Genomic DNA, 17858 nt, shown 5'->3' with positions numbered 1-17858 from the left:
ATGTGAAGCATATGACACAACATATGAAAAGTTAGTTATAAATAACTTAATTTCTTGTAATAAAGTTAACTTTCTAAAAATTATATCATTGCAAAATTTCGTTGCAAATAATGTTGCCTATAGGGCTGTATTTCATATACAACAAAAAGTGAACAAAGGTTTCTTTTTAAGAAAAAAATGGGGTCAGATTGACCATCTATGTCTAATGTTTATACCCACATCAAATATTAAATAATAATAATGTACAGTAGGGTGGATCAATTTTGGACATTGAATTTGTAATCAACATTTACAGTTTAAACGTCATATAAGAAACCTAAATATAAAAAATTTATTTTGTCCTTGAGGGGAAATGTGGGGGAAGGTGTGCCCATGCATTAAAAAATTTTAGAAGTTTATTTTGGAGGTGCAACTTTTTTTCTTTCAAAGTATTGCTTTATGCATCTTTTTGAATTTGTCTTGTTGAGTAAAATAAGAATATCAAATTGGTTTTAAAAAACATTCATCCAAACATGAAAAATCTTAAATTAAATGAAAATCTCTTGGTTTTGAAAGTTATTTATGGATTTTTCTTGTTAGGATCAATAGTTTTAAAAGCAGATTTTTTATTCTTATTCTACTCTTCAAGACAAAGTTGGGAAGGTGCATAAAGCTATACTTTGAAAGAAAAAATAATTTATCCCCCCCCCCCAAAAAAAAAAAAAAATTCTCCCCACAAGTGTCTTCCTAAAAGTTTACATGCATCAGCGAGCCTCCCCATTATCAAAAATATTTACTTTTCATTTTTTGGTCTTTTATATGATGTTCAGACAGAAAGTGTATGTCATCATCATTGCCTTTTAGTTCTCGGCAGAACGTAGGCCATGCACAATGGTTCTCCAATCTTCCTTTTTTCTGGGCACGTTTTGAGGCATTGCTGAAAGATGGAATTTTCTTTTCTTTCAGTTCACTTAAGAGTTCCCTCCTCCAGGTTGTTTTTGGTCTACCTGGTTTCCTCTTTCCTACGTGGGGATTCCAAGTCAAGGCTTGATTGGTTATATCATCATGTCCTTTCCTTAGAGTGTGCCCCAGCCATCTCCATTTTCTCTGTTTTATTGTCAGTTTAATGTCTGACATATCACTGCGATCTAGAAGCTCAGCATTTGTGATCTTATTTGGCCAAAAGATCTTGTGGATTCTCCTTAGACATTTATTGACATATGTCTGTAGCTTGGAGACCACTGCTGTGTTTAGGAACCAAGTTTCAGCCCCATACAGCAAAACAGAGAGAACATTTGACTTGAACAGTCTTAACTTGGTCTTTATGGAGATGTTGTTGGAATTCCAAATTTTGTTCAGGCTGGCAAAGGCTGTCCTAGATTTGTTAATTCTAGCTTTAACATCTGTTAAAGTGCCTCCAGCTTCATCAATTTTACTTCCAAGATACTCAAAACAATCTACATCCTCAAGAATTTGGTCTCCAATAGTAATTGGTTCTTGGGAATTTGCATTTAATCTGAGTATTTTGGTTTTAGGAACATTTATTTCTAGTCCAATTTTCTTAGAGGTTTCAGCTATCCTGTTAGTCCTTCTTTGCATTTGACTTCTATTGCTTGTTAACAAAGCGATATCATCAGCAAAGTCCAGATCTCCTAAATATTTGGGATTGCCAAATAGCTCCCAGCGAATGCCATCATTACTTTCACAGTTCTTCATGATCCAGTCAATGGCAAGGAGGAAAAGGAAGGGAGAAAGAAGGCATCCTTGTCTGACGCCTGTTACAATCTCAAAAAAGGTTGATAGTTTACCTTTATACATTACATTTCCACCTCCTTTATGATAGATAGCTTTAATGATATTGATTATCTTTTCTGGAATGCCATAGTGTCGGCAGATTTTCCAGAGAGATCTTCTGTCTAAGGAATCAAATGCTTTTTTGTAGTCAATGAAGTTTACAAAAAGCTCAGAGTTCCATTCCTTGGATTGCTCTATGATGATTCTTAGAGAGGTTATCTGATCAATAGTGGAACGGTTTGGTCTAAATCCAGCCTGATTAGGTCTTAGCTTTTCATTAACCTTCTTCTTTATTCTATTAAGAAGAATTTTACTAAGGATACGGCCAGGTACTGAAAGTAGCATTATCCCTCTGTAGTTTCCACATTGGGTCAAGTCTCCTTTTTTGGCTAGTATTGAGATATGTCCATTCTTCCAGTCCTCTGGGCATAACTCATCATTCCATATCTTTGTGATCAAAGGTAGGAATGCCTCAGCAGATGTATCTAGGTCTGCTTTTATGACCTCAGCTGGGATGTTATCAGGTCCAGCGGCCTTGTTATTTTTCAAACTTTTAATGGCCTCCTTGATTTCCAATAGATTTGGCACTTGACAGTCAATGTCAAGTGCATCTGAGGGTGGAATCTCAGTTTCTTCCTCTGGAACTGGAAGATTCAGCAGTTCAGTGAAGTGCTCTGCCCATCTATTTAGAATATCTTCATCAGTTTTAAGGAGTGAACCATCCTTGTCCCTGATGTGTGATCCTGATTTGTATACTTTACCTGCAATGCTCTTAGTAATCTCATAGACATCTTTCATTCTATTTTGATTAGCAGCATTTTCTGCTTGCATAGCAAGGTTTTCCAAGTGTTCTTTTTTGTCAATTCTGACACTTCTTTGGATTTCCCTGCTGAGCATCTTATACAGGTCTTTATCTTCTGGAGAGTTTCTGGAGAGTGTCTTTTGTCTTACCTCTCTTCTTTGATCCATGAGATCAATGCATCTTTGAGTGATCCACGGCTTTTGGTTAGCCTTTTTGGAACCTAATTTTTCTTGGCTAGTATCATTATAAACTTTTTTGATACCTTGCCAAATATCTTCAACTCCATCATCCTCTTGAAGAGTCAACAACTCAAATCTGTTCTTTAGAGTGAGCTTAAACTCTTGTAGCTTTTCAGAGTTTTGAAGGGTTGTTAAATTATACTTTTTCCTGGGGTTAGGCTTTGTGTCCTGCTTTTTAAATCTAAGCCGAACTTTAGAAGATAGAAGATAATGGTCTGAATAAACATCAGGTCCTCTTTCAACCCTGACATCAAGGAGAGAACCTTTATAACGTCTAGATATACAGATGTGATCTATCTGATTAAAGGTTCTTTGATCTGGTGATCTCCAGGTGGCAGTATGAATCTTCTTGTGTTTAAAGATGGTTCCACCAATGACAAGTTTGTTTTCAGTACAAAAACTTACAAGTCTATCACCATTGTCATTTTCCTTGCCATTACTTAAGCCTAGGCCATATCTGCCCATGACTTCTTCTAAATTCTCATTATTACTCCCCACTTGAGCATTAAAATCTCCTAGGAGCATGGTCAGGTCCTTTTCTTTATGACCATTCTTAAATACAGAGTCAAGCTGGTCATAAAATTCGTTTTTGACCTCTGTATCTGCTTGTTCTGTAGGAGCATATGCTACTATTATTCTCAGATTAATGTTTTTATCTGAGGATTTGAAGTAAGCCTCCATGATTCTTGAACCATGGGGTTGCCAACTGATCATGGCTTGCTCTGCTTGCTTGGTCAGCATAAGAGCCACCCCTTGGTTATGTCCTAGATCCTCATTCATATGGCCTGAGTAAAGTATTTTCAAGCCAGAATGATGTTTAAACTCTCCATTATTTGTCCACCTTGATTCGGTGATAGCCAGGATATCAACCTTGGCTTTAAGCATTTCTCGGCAAATGTTTTCTGTCTGGCCTGACTGAAACATTGTCCGAACATTCCAGGTGCAAATTTTTGCTGGTCTGCGGGAATTCAGAATCATCCGCCTGACTGGTCCTTTAGCGGTTTCCCAGCCAAACATCATATTGTTGTTTCCAACCTCTACTTCGTTCCCGAGCCCAAAGTTAAATTGGTCTTTACTTTGTGCAGATTGAACGTGAGCAGGTTTTTTCTAGGGAAGGATTGTTAGCCCCACCCAAACCCCCTGAACTGGGGGAAGTGACCAGAATTCAGTCTGGCATCTACCCTAGGACCTTTCCAGCACAGTAGGACTCTTCTGGTGTAGCTCCTAGGATCATTGATGCACGGTGCAGGATGGACGGCGTGCACGTAACTGGTCTCCCATCCCGAAAGTGTATGTAGCACATTTAAAATTAGAAAATCATTGAAAATCAAGCCACTCTAATGTACAGCATTTATTTCTTCTATTACACAGTACAAAATTATTATTGTATTTAAATTTAACATATCATATTGGAAAAAATATTCTTGTATTTAAAATTTAAAGATCATGTTGGAATTTTTTTTACAATTTTTAAATTTTTTAATAATGTACAGCAAATTATTTCCTTTTTATCTCATGTTTTAAAATATATAAGATAATGAGAATAAATTACAGAAATAATAAAAGTTATAAAAAAGAGAGCGTCAGGGGGGGGGGGTCGAGGGGGGTTTCCCCCCTCAGGAAAAGGGGGGTTGAGGGAGGTCTCTCCCCTCAGAAAAAGCTTGGGCTTAAATCTTCAACAAATAAAGAAAACAATATTATTTTAAAAATTTCTTTTTTATGTTAAATATTATTATTTTTATGACACTTGATTTTGAATGACAAAAAAATGTTGAAATAAATATTACCTACTGTATGAAATGTTAAATTAGAAATTAATAATAATGTTGGAAAATTTATTCTCATTTCATACTCTGAAAAAAGGAATTGACAAAATATAATAATTTTTATTCCAAACTTTTATAATAGCATGCCTATTTCTTATTGGTTGACACTAGAATTGAAAAAAAATTAATATATATTATTTTATGACTAGAAATAAATTTGAAAAAAAATAATTTTCTTTCCCATATATTTATCATTCCAAAATCCCAAGAATCAATTTTGAAAAAAATAATTTTCTTTCCAATATTTCTATTCCTTTTTCTTATTGGACGTCATTTCATGTCCAATGAGAGACTAGTGTTTAAATATTTTAAAGCTTATTAAAGCATTTATTTTGAATGTGATAATACCAACATTCTTTCACTAAGTTTGATAAATATAATTCCTGAGGTACAATGTTAAAAGCAAAACATCTCTATAAACCAAGGCTTAGAATGTCCTTATTTTTCATACTGTATTTAATAAATTTACATTGAACCCTGCTGAACTACCCATTACCCAATATATCCCAACCTTCCTAACCAAGAGTAATAAAAAACCAATGAAAAGCTTCCCCTTGTTTTTAATATAATTGGGGTATAAGGTTTTCTCTGCTCAACAGGGAACTTTGAGAGAAAACTTCGACACTATCTTCTAGATGAAGGTGTGGAGAGAAGCGGCTTCGCTGATTCTGGCAGCTAACAAACCCAGGACTATCCCTGCCAGGTACTTACAATATTGATTGATTGATTAGCCATTTATTTCAGTGATAGACTAGTTATTTCTCGCATCGTATTATAAACAGCTTTCCGCGGATATAGAATGTACACCTCGGGGCTAAAAAAACTTGTTTTAATCTTATGATTGTACATTTTTATATTCGTAGAAAGCTGGATATAATACGACGCTAGACATAGTTTTTTCGTATGGATGAGAACCGGTTCCTATCCACCGGATTCGAATGAATACGAGAAAAGTTTAAACATTACTAGTCAAATTTCAATAAAGTGCCCAAAGTTATAATGCCATCCAATGAGTAATTATGTTTATAAACATTTGGATACCAGTGTAATTTACATTCCATTGCTCCTCCCTCCCTGATTCCATTCATTGATTGATTTATAAGCCCTAGTTTTAATTGTTAGGGTGTTTTTTTTATTAGTAAGGTCGCTCTGTTATTTAAAATGTCTGTCCATTTACCTGTAAGAATTTTTCTGGGAGAATGGAATCTTCTCTCCTGTTATTCAAGATTGACTTTTTAATAAAAAGATATATTTTGAATCATGGCCGACAAACCGACATCAAACGTAAATTATACAATAGAGGCTTCTTTGTACATCAAAAAATTAGCTTTCTATCTTAATTAGCAGCCGAGAAAATTGCATTTCCCGCATAGTATTTTGGACGGACAGACTAAGTTAATTATATTGAAGCCTTGTTAATTCTTACTTTTTTTTTACTAGATTACCTACTTCCCCGCTTAATGCTCCCCCCGGGGGTGTCAGGGCACCCCTTTCAGAGGCGCAAGAAAATACGCCTCCAGACTGGAGCCTAGTTTTTGATTATCAGGTTTTCTATTTTAAAAAATCGAAGCTTTTTATACTTAGGCACTGTCCGTGCTTATGTTACGGATAGATCCGATCCCTTATTTTGGCTTGTTATAATTGTTCTATCGATTTTAAACATTGAAGTAATTTAATATTATTTGTAACAATAAAAACACAGTGGAGAAAAAGGGATAGTTCTACGAAGTGTATTTAAAGAGTTGAGGTACTTAGAGTAGTGAACTTTTATATGTCTTAGTAGTATATATATTAGGCATTGGATAGATATGATTATATGTTAAAGAATTTTTAACATTGACCAGACCAAACTTTTTTTATTTGACAATATCTAAAAAAGTTAAAGTGATTTGCCACATAAATTACATGAGAATGGTCTACTTTTTTCAAAATATGTATAGCCATAACACCAATATCAGAGAATCTTTTTCCACATATTTCACAAGAGTTATAAAAAAATTGAACAGGGGTTCCCCTTGGGACAAGTTGCTTAACAAATTTTTTGCTTCAACTTAAAAAAAAACATACTTCCCAAAAACTTTTTCCGGTTTTTAAGAGTGCAAATGAACGATATGGCAATAACGAAGAAGCCTGTCTTGGTCCCATTAAGATCTCGCAACTAGAAGTCGGTCAAAAATCGGTTTAAAGGGCGGCGGTTGGCCTATACCGGAATAACCCCACCGGTGGGGCTATTTCGGTCAGTTGACTTTGGGGGGGGTGGAACACCCTCTTAAAATATTTTTTTTTAACATTATAAACTATGAGGAGAAAGCTGAGGTCATTAGCTTTCTAACAGTACTAGTCGCATGCAGATCAGACAATTTTTTGACCACATTTTCCCCATTATAAAAAAAGTCGGTAAAATCGCAAAAAAAACATCATTTTTTTTCATGCAAACTTTTTTTAAAAAATCATACTTTTTATTATATGATTAGGTTTTTTTAAGCTTTATACATAAATTAGAGGCAATTTCTGATTCGCAGGTCTTGGAATTTCTTGAAAAAAGTGATTTTTCCCAAAAAATTTTTAATTTTAAAAATCCTGCCAGTTTTGACAGTAGTTTTTGATACATTATTTCTTGTCTCAAATTGGCTAGGATTGACCTACAAGGGTGGTTAAGGTGTCCAAAGATGCAAAATTACATGCCTGACAATTAACTCGAAATGATATGGGGTCTAACTCTAATATTTCAACACATTTTATGCAACAGGAATTTTGAAAATGCAAAATCTTGAATATGTACTCTAAATCTTGGAGATAGAACCCATATCCTGGGGAGTTTTTGTTAGGACATGCAAAGAGCTTTCTATAGACACCTTAAACACCTTTCTAGCTTAATCCTAGCCGATTTGACATAAAAAATCCAAACTGCGCAAAAATCTCGAACACCCTCTTATACAAAAAAGATTCAAGGGTTTCATATGGAATTTTAAATCTTCTAGCAGTCTTTCTAATAGACATACCCCTTCTTACATGAGCCAATGCAGCTGATACATCTTCAGGAAAATATTTAAGGCGTTCCTTTGGGTGATATACTCTTCCCATTACTATAAAAATGTGTCTGAAAAATTTTTAATGTCTTTACAAATTGAAAAGCTTAGGCAACAAAACATGACATAATACAAGCAGTAAAATGACTAGTAATGTACATCACACAACAGGCAAGGCAATGATTATCTTAGGTCATGCATTTAGGTTGTTTATGCTTCCAGATCACCTAAATAAAACATTAGGGTATTATACAGTTATAAATACAGTAATAAAAAAAAGTAAAAAAAGTGACCGGAATAGACCATTTTTTTTAGACGAAAAAAAAATTATGAAAAAATCAAGTTAGAACAACGCCTCCAATTGCAAACGATAAATGAATGCCATATCTTTCATTTTACAAAAACCCGGGGGTCGATAGGACTTACCATTTTTTCACAATCTTAGATTGAACATGGCCTATTTTGAAATTTTTTTTTGCAAATTTTTTGCAACTTTTTGAGGGCAAAAAAATCATAGAAGGAGTGATCTGACAAAACTTTGCTGACGAAAGAAATGAAAGTATAGGCAATAAACTACAACTTTGCCTTTCTGAAGATCTCTCGCAAACGTTTAGAACACCGTTAAAAACGGTTTTAAAAAAGTTGGTCGTTTGACCGGAATTTACCCGATGACCGCATTAACCCCGCACTACCCTAGATTCTTTTTTAAAAAATAAAGAAAACCGTCCGGTTTACTTACAATTAGGGTTGGGCCGGATATCCGGCCGGATATCCGGCCATTTTCAATATCCGGCCGGATACCGGATATTGAAACTATCCGACCGGATATCCGGCAATATAATATTTTATATTTTACAACAAAAATTTATGCTTTTTTAATTATAAATGGCTGCAATTTTCTTATTATTGAAGCTATATTAACTATTTTTTCTGAATATGTTTATCTTTATGTAAATTTTATATTAGAAATCTCAAAATATAAATTTTGGCGGGGGCAGCAGTTCTTGGCAGCTGCCAGCCTCAAACTGGCGGTCGGCAGGTAAACAGCAACGGATTTTATGAAATTGTAAGTCAAAAATTGCTGTCACAGGAACCGTTTAAAGATTTCTGGAGACCTGGAGGTTCAGGATTTGCAAGACTATACCTGGAACCAGAAATCGACTTGAACACCCATATTTCATATGAGGATGTACGACTATAGAATATTTAAGTATTTGATAACATGAAATGCTTTGTTTAAGTAAAAAAAATGTTTTTTCTTTTCACCTGAATGACCTTGCCAGATTTGCTGGCATCCTTTTAGAAGGAGGTATTAAAAAAATTCCAACTCTCAGTTATGTGTCATACCCATATTTCGAAAGTCATTTAGTTATAGCTCTCTACCTTTTATACAGAGAAAATGCACAGGGGGGGGGGGGGGGAGAGCATGCGTTCAATACCACCTCCCCGCCCATCCTCCAACAGGTGTTAATATTACAGATTGAGGGTAGTAATGGTTTATTAGATTAATTGCTTAGAAGAAAGATCATTTAATAGGTTTATAATTCTTAAGTTTTAACCAGAATCCTTATAGTAAAGTAACATGATGACTGTCTGTACTGAAGGATCTCGCTAACCGCTGAACCGATCGGGTTCTCCTTTACAGGGTAGCTTCTTTTGGGTGAGGGTACTACCACTCTCCCAAGAGAAATCGCCCCTAGAAAAAATAACCCCCCCCCAAAAAAAATATTTTTATTCAATTTTTCAACTAAAAATAAAAATAAGGGGCGTCAGCCCCCCCTAAATTTTTTTTCTTTCTTAAATCTGAAAAAAAAGGGTTATCAAATTCAACTCCCCCCCCCTCAAGTGCCCCTAGAGGTCTCTAAGGGCGTAGCCGCCAGTTTTATATAATAAGACGCCAGTAATTTGGCCGGTTATCCGGCCGGATATCCGGCAATTTGGCCGGATATCCGGTAGTTTGCCGGATATCCGGCGATGGCCGGATATCCGGCCGGATACCGGATATCCGGCATTTGAAATCGGCCGGATATCCGGTATCCGGCCAAAAAACTATCCGGCCCAACCCTACGTTACAATATACACATAATCTCACGCGGAAATACCAACTAACCATACAACACACATATATATATGTATATATAAAAAGACCATTCTCATGTAATTTATGTTGCAAATCACTAACTTTTTGAGATATTGTCAAATAAAAAAAGTTCGGTCAGGTCAATTTTAAAATTCTTTATCGCAATCATATCTATCCAATGCCTAATATATTCTACTAAGACTTATTTTATTGGTCATTCTTTGTTGTTATGTGTATTTTTTTGTATAAAAAGTTTGAAGTTCTATTAAACTGTTTTTAACCTATTTTTAAAACATATATCAAAAATATACTATGACACCAGTAGAATTAAACTGCAGAGCCTAAATTTGAATTAAGTCCCCAATAAACTTTTTTGAGGGGATTTAAAAATTAATTTTACTGTTGCTGTGGTCTTTTTGGATCAGAGCAAAAGGTCTTTTTTTATTTGGGTAAAATTCGTAGCTTTTAGAGTGTTTTGCTTCATATATATAGTATTCTGGTATAGAGTACAATTAGGCCTTTTGATTTCATCTAAATTAATTCATTAAAAACTTAATTCTTTACAATATATCAATGAATTAACTTTATCGTGCTTGTTTTCCATCACTTATTTAAAACACAAAAAAATTGGCTGTAAAGGGTTAAATAGTGAAAGATGACAACAAACGTTTACGCAATACAACAAATTTTTTTTGTCACATACACAAATATGATAAAATATAAGATTATTCAAACTTATTTTTTTAAATATTTTTAAAAAGCATGTATCTTTTATGTGTATAGTTTTCATTCTTTTCATTTTAATTAAATAAAAATTATTTAACTACATTGGAAATAAGTCACTTTGTGAAAACACTCTTTTTTTGAATTGTAAAAAACTGAAATGAAACGAGACTTCTAATTGGTTCAGACTTCAGAATAATATGTTTTATTTTAATGTTGAATTTCTTCTATATAAATTATTGTTTTAGAAAAAAATTATTTGCATCGAACAGAGTAGAGTTTATATTATTGTATGGATATAATCTGAATCACATCAAATTGTTCTGTAAGAAACAATTTAACCCCAAACTAAAAAATGCTTTTGCTTCCATCAAAATGATCACAGCAACATATAAAATTGATTTTTAAATCCCCCCAAAAAAGTTTATTGGGGACTTAATTCAAATTTGGGCTCTGCAGTCTGATTCTACTGGTGTCATAGTATATTTTTGATATATGATAAAAAAAATAGGTTAAAAACAGTTTAACTAGTAAATGCTATCTAAAGTTGTATTTATGACAAAAAAGTTTTTGCCATATATAACATGCAACGAAGTTGAAAATAAAAATGAAAAACTCATTTTTTAAGGAAAATCCCTGGTCAAATCTTTTAATTTTAATCAATAACTTTATATTATGCACTACTACGTTATTTAAAATAGAAAAAAAACTTTCAGTTCACTATTTTTTCTTAAATGCACTTCGTGAAACTATCCCTTTAATCTCATTATTGTCTAGAAAGTTTTTATGGAATTGAATCGTATAAGACTAAAAAACAAAATAATGATGGCAACATCCAAAAAAGAGAAGCTCTGAAATTAAAAACGATAGAACAGACGAACATTAACGAAAAGAGCGTGACGGATGGACGGACGTATACTTATTATAGAAAAACTTCGCTATTAAAAATCATCTTTTAAGTAAGATGGATTTCTGTGACTGATTGATTGACCATCTACGGTGATAAATCTAATGGCTCATTATTTACGAAAAAAAACATTTATTGCATGAGGTCTCAGATTTTGATAAAAACTTCCAGTCCCCTTCATTTGGTCATAAAACTAAGGGCTGGGTGATTTTAACCTTCAAAAAACGTGTTTTGACATTTTTGTTGGGACACCCTGTAATTCTAAAATTTTTGTGATTTTTAAGAAAATTTCTATATTGTACCAATCTGGAGGATTAATTTCATATATAAAACATGTCTGTAAGTTGAAAATTAATGTAAAAAATTTAAACTTGAAAATCACGAAAAAATGCCTTTTTTTCATTGTGAAAACACCACAGTTAGAAAATGCGCGAAAAATCGGACTGTAAATGGATTAAAAAGGTTAAAAATCACCCAGCCCTTAGTTTTATGACCAAATGAAGGGGACTGGAAGTTTTTTATCAAAATCTGAGACCTTATGCAGAAAAATGTTTTTTTCATAAATAATGAGCCTAATATATTAAGGTATTGATGTTAAAGAGAAGCAGTAGGAGTAAGTTCATGCCCAACGCTTTTGTCTTTCCCGGTGGTGTCTCTTCAAACATAGATTTTAGCAAGGTTGGATTGATTTATTTATTGATTGATTGATTACCTGATTGATTGATTACTCATATACGATCTCTCATGCACTTGCCCCACCCCCCCCCCCCAAAAAAAAAAAAGATATTGTGAATTTTAAAGTATCAGTGTCCAAACTTTTCCACTAAATCTAAAATAAGGAAACTTTCTTTGTCATAATTGGGGATGTATATAAATTTATCGTCCAATGTCTTATGCCTGAAGATGAATTGACGACTGTTCAGGACTGGAAAGAATACTTTGGAGCGCATGGGTTCCAGGCCTCAGATTTACACAATCTTTTACCAGGTAATATGGAAATTAAAGGCTAAATATTTTGGACCCACTTTTCAGTTTCACTTTGCAATAATTGGATGTCCATCTGCAAAAATAGTAGGATGTTTGTTTTGACAGTCCAAATAAATTTTTTTTTATCTCGACTTTTCCTTTAGATTTAGGTGCAATGTTTTTGGTTTGTAAGTTTCAGAAAATAATTTCTGTCTGTACACAAAAGACCAGAGTGTGATCTATTTTTCATTTCAAAAAGGTATCAGGTCTTATAAGAAGTAATCTCGTTTTAGAAGGGCAGGACCGGCCATTTTTACTGGAGCCACATAAGACTGATCCTGTTGATCAATTGGACCGACACATAGCTTTCAGGTGAGACATATACAAGCACCCCACGAATGGATGGTAAAATTAACAAGGATGACAACATCCATGATTAGCTGGAAAAAATATCATAGATTAAGAATCAGACACAGGCATTTGCTTTTTCTTCAACAATACTTACTTACTTTTTTTACAAAAGTATTTTACAACTACAGAGCAGTCAAAGTCATTGCTATTTTTTTTAACCCTTTTAATTTGGCAACCTTCCTTTTATAAAAAAAAACAATCTTTTAGGTTAACTGTTTATTTGGCCAAAAGAGTGTTATTATATTACAGATATATAATGTCTAATTGCGCTACTGGTTGTTGCCATTTATACAACAAGCTAAAGTACATTAACTTCTGACAAAAAATGACAACTAGGCTGCCAAATGATAAAATTTTAATACATAAATGACATTAAAACTGTATAAACGCAAGTAGTGCAATAACTATATTGCTGTGATGCCCCTAAAATGCAGATGTGAATTTAAAAACAAAACTGTGTAGGTATAAAACCATTTTTCCAAAAAAAATGCAGTGACAGTATTTGTGCCATACACACAATTGTCCTTTTTGTGTTAAGATTAACTGCGATTAGAGAGACATTTGAAGAGAGCGGAATTTTACTGTACTACGATAGGAACAATAAAGGTAATATATAAAGTTCATCTAGATCCCAGCTTAGTAAATCAGACTCAGAAGAACACAGTGAAGGAACAATCCTCCGGCCATAGTATTGGTTACAATTTGTACATTTTCGCAACTAATTGGTAATTATTTATTCATTTCATTCAGATATAATAACTCAGCTATGAATAGTTAGAGTGCTCGATACAAGTAATTGCAGGAAAGCACCATAATATGTTTCTAGACCCTGCGGGGTCTTTATTACTGCGGTAAACTATTCATATGTAGAAACCCTGCGGGGTTCAATTATTTCGGGTACATTTATTTACATTACATAATACATCTACAGAAGGAGTAATTGTGTATAATAAATGGGGAATAGGTATATATATTATTTTATCATTCATTGTCTTACCCCTCAAGATTTATGCTTTTATAAATTAATTTTATTTAGAAAATGGATTTACCTCAGCATATGATTTTAACTGTGATAGCAAGGACCTAGAAATTATTAGAAAAAAAGTGAGCAAGAATTTTTTAGTAGCGAAGCTACTCTATAAATTACTTTGTCCGTATATCCGTACGTCTGTAACAATTAACAGACAACCAATCTTTTGAGTGCACTGCACAACTTATGTCTGGAAGTCTAACTATGATTGGTAATTAGTTGCACCCTGTTTACAGGATGAGACTTTCCCACTTCTCTACCTAACATTTGGTTCACTTGCTAAATAAATTGTGATTCTTCTCTATAGTAATGCTCTCTATTATGTTCTCTCTATTGTGATGCTCTCTATTAGGTTCTCTCTATATTGATGCTCTCTATTAGGTTCTCTCTATAGTGATGCTTTCCATTATGTTCTCTCTATAGTGATGCTCTCTTAGGTTCTCTTTATTGTGATGTTCAATGTTAGGTCCTCTGTATTGTGATGATCTCTAATATTTCTCCATTTTGTAGGTCCACTCTGAGCCAGATGAAATATTGAAATTGTACCAGGATCTTCAACTTTTACCAGATATTTTCAATTTATCAGGTAGGACACCACAGCCCTTTAATTAATAACACTTTTGTGCTTTCACTCAAAACATGAATTTCTTGGTCACTATTTGATCTTGACGGTTGATTTAAAATCTTTTTAAAAAAGGAGCGCCATATTAGTTAAGTAGGTTATTTGGTACAGACTGACGGACAAACAGACATCCTGTCACCACTTTTATATAAAAAATATGCATTGAGCTGATCTTGAGATATAAAGTTATCTATTTGCAGAATGGAGTGATTGGTTGACACCAGTGGACTTACATGAGCAGGGAGCTAGGAGGTAGGTGCACACAGGGATCTTCAGGGATAAGAAAGTGGATCATAAATTTATAAATATCCCCATGATGATAATTCAAATTATCCCTTCCGTAAATAATAAGTTTGGTCACTCGATATTTTAACCAAGCAATCATGATATGATAAAAGTGCCCAAAGTATTGCAGCCAACAAATGAAAGAGCATGATTTAAAAAATTGGGTAACTGTGTAAATATCAGAGAGGGAGGGGACATGGGTATGAAAATAACATTGGCACCCAAAGTTTCATAACACATTTGACTTTGTTTGTAAAGATCCCTGATATTAAGGTTTGATACCATGTTCTACACAGCCTGTCTTCTGGAACTACCTCAAACTATATTGGAAAAGGTAAGTTTTAACAGAATGTTTGTCAGTCTGTGTACCGAAGGATCTTAAGTGCCCCTATATTAATATGAGTTTTGTATTATTTTTGTCATAATATAAGTGACAGCAAATTTGTGAATACGCCAGTGCAATAACCTTATTTTATGGTATACATGGAGTGCTCATCATTTTGTTATAACGCTATGGGGGAAATATGAGTTTCTCTGCTGCTATTCAATATAGACGGCTAATTTTTTTTTGTGATTCATTCGCTGTGCTAATGTGGTAATACGGCAGCAGACGGACGGGTAGTTTACAGAGTTGCTACGCAGTGGCTTATCAAGTCAAGCCTTCTGCACTAATCCTATTATATCACCATTCACCTCATGACCGCAGATGACCCCGTCGCGCTGCGGTCAGATTGGACTGGCTAAATAGGGGAGGGGCACGGACACTTAGCAACCCCGCGCCCCTCAGGCAACTATACAACCAGGAGATGGTGCCTCCCCTTTTACTACAGCTTACCCCACAGATGTCTACCGCCGCGGGCTACGCCCTTGTCTCCCACACCCCCTTCAAACCTAACTTATTGTTATAATCTATATTGTATATATATAGTAACCACCCATTGTAAATGTATTCAGTTAAATATAATTTCTGTATGAGTAAATCCTGCTAGTTTGTTTTGGTAGAATACTTCAAGGCTAGGGGCTCGTTGGATTCGAACTCGCAACCGGTGAGCTGAAACGCTTCGGCTTACCACAACTTGGTGTCAGCGTGTTTCAATCAAGCCCTGCAGAAACTAGCCAATTCTACCTCTGATTGGACCCTTTTGCAAGTAAGGGGACAGTCAGCTGCCAACTGACCCGCGAGACGGCCTTTTTAGGTCGATTTTCCATCATTTTGAACGCATTATGTAGGCCTCTGGCCTACGGCAAGCAGATTTAGCCTGCTAAAAGCGCCAGTTTACGGCGTTTTTCCGTACCGTGTAGGAGTAGCGCTAGGTGCGCAGCCACGGTAATCGGATAATTTAGCTCAGACGGCTACAGAACTGAGCCTAAATTGGCAAGTGTAGCTGGGACAAGCCCCAGGACACCCAGGCCAAACCTACGAGACGGACAGCTAAGTGCTGGTCTCCCTGATAAGGCAATGTGTGGCTGCGAAGCTTCAGCACACAAGTAAGGCCTACCACTGCGACGGATAGCAGAATTTGAGCCAAAGGCACGGCAGGACGGGACATTCCCTGCCATTACCTCCCAGGATTCGAACCCGAGGCGCTGCAGGAAGGGCCATTCCCTGCCGCCATCTTTCGGGATTCGAACCAGCGGCGCTGCAGGACGGGACATTCCCTGCCGCCGCCATCCATCGACCCTTGCAGGACGGACATTCCCTGCTGCCATTGCTTCCAGAATCACACCTAGAGCTCCTAGTGATAACTACACATAAGTGTTTATAAATGTCAACCAAGTGATAAAAAGAAATATAAAATTGTTGACCCAGTGATAATTGATAAGCTCTAGTGATTCGAAGCTACAGTATAAGCCACCACCAGCGGTCTACACACACCATGGTAAGCGATACTACCATAGCTGCGGTTCGGCCGCCGCCGAAGTTTCTGCCGACCCCAGCCGAGCGGGAGGCCCCCTTGTCTCAAGGGCAGGACCTCCACTTCCCCTGCCCAGCACGTACAGGTTGATGCCATGGTAGATTCTGGCAACCGTGTACCAGGGTCTGCTGTCATTTCTGAACACCTCATGCACGCAATGGGCGTGCAGCGGATGTTGGTTCCGGACAACACCCAAATCCTGACTGCTAATGAGGAAGGGCAACCCCTTCAGGTAATTGGAAAATTATATGAATTATATATGGCAGTCTCACACACTCTTATACTCCATCTGTACCATGTGACTGTGGTACGGAATCTCTCACACCCTCTGAACCTAGGAGGGTACTTTCTCAAGGAGTTCGGAACTAGGCTCTGTTTCGACATGCAACCCCCCTGCTTGTGGGTGCGTGGGGAGTTTATCCCACTCCGTGGCGTCCCCATAGACTGGGAGACAGCCAAGAGAGAGTTGAGTTACGAGGGGCCTCTGCCAGGCCCACTGCCAGAGCAGCCGCGTGTAGTCGAGAAAGGCACGCACTGGGTGGATGCTGCGCTGAACGCCCACAGGGGGACCAACCTGCTAGCCATGGGAGTGCCCCCAGTGCCCAAGGTGCCTCTGGAGAGCCTGCCAACGACGTTTCCCGAGATTTCCAGCCCTCCAGAGCCTATCTTCTCCGCCGACACCTTTATCAACGGCCAGCCGTGTCCACCTGGCCCCCTCTACCTGGGGCCCCCAGCAATCCAACCGGCAAAGTCCGAGCCCAGGCCCGTCAAGTCGCGGTCTAATGCACTCGGAGCCGCGCCCAGCCCCCAGGAATCAGCCTCTCCCGGCGCCGTGCCCGTCAAGTCGTGGCCGGACGCCCTCGTGCCACGCATGGCTCCGATGCCTCAGCCTCTCCCGGCGCCGAGCCCGTCAAGTCGCGGCCGAACGCCCACGGAGCCAAGGCTGGCCCTGGCAACCCGGCCTCTCCTAGCGCCGAGCCCGTCAAATCGTGGCCGAGCGCCCTCGGAGCCACGCATGGCTCCGACACCTCAGCCCCTCCCGGCGCCGAGCCTGTCAAATCGCGGCCGGTAGCTCCCGGAGCCGAAGCTGACCCAGTGCCAGCCACTTACAGGCTAAGTGCTGTCACTCCAACCAATGGCCAACCACCCCAACTCGGTACGGCCAAGAGGGTGGTCTTGCCTGGCCGCGGTGTCATGGCTGTCCCTGTTGAGCTAGTGGGACACCGCACCAAGGATGCCATACAGCTAT

The 17858-nt window shown here is 37.0% G+C and overlaps 2 protein-coding genes across 3 annotated transcripts in view; one reads left to right on the top strand and one right to left on the bottom strand.

The window, feature by feature from the left end:
* Nucleotides 1-17858, bottom strand: part of LOC145329363 (pyrroline-5-carboxylate reductase-like) — a 400948-nt gene that overhangs the window by 34123 nt on the left and 348967 nt on the right. The window lies entirely within an intron of this gene.
* LOC145329357 (acyl-coenzyme A diphosphatase NUDT19-like) overlaps nt 1-17858 on the top strand; it is a 31000-nt gene that overhangs the window by 853 nt on the left and 12289 nt on the right. For both annotated transcript variants that reach the window (XM_080173429.1, XM_080173430.1), the window contains exons 2-11: nt 5276-5343; nt 6081-6186; nt 11965-12057; nt 12303-12366; nt 12639-12717; nt 13295-13362; nt 13793-13860; nt 14297-14372; nt 14609-14660; nt 14967-15027. In XM_080173429.1, coding sequence (XP_080029555.1) covers nt 5276-5343; nt 6081-6186; nt 11965-12057; nt 12303-12366; nt 12639-12717; nt 13295-13362; nt 13793-13860; nt 14297-14372; nt 14609-14660; nt 14967-15027 — 735 coding nt within the window. The remainder of the gene's footprint in view (nt 1-5275; nt 5344-6080; nt 6187-11964; nt 12058-12302; nt 12367-12638; nt 12718-13294; nt 13363-13792; nt 13861-14296; nt 14373-14608; nt 14661-14966; nt 15028-17858) is intronic.

The sequence above is a fragment of the Acartia tonsa genome, chromosome 10 (assembly GCF_053477335.1).
Source record: "Acartia tonsa isolate MP-2025a chromosome 10, ASM5347733v1, whole genome shotgun sequence".
Taxonomy (NCBI): Eukaryota; Metazoa; Arthropoda; class Copepoda; order Calanoida; family Acartiidae; genus Acartia; species Acartia tonsa.
Note: the sequence above shows the minus strand (reverse complement) of the source record. Positions and strands in the feature narration are given on the sequence as shown.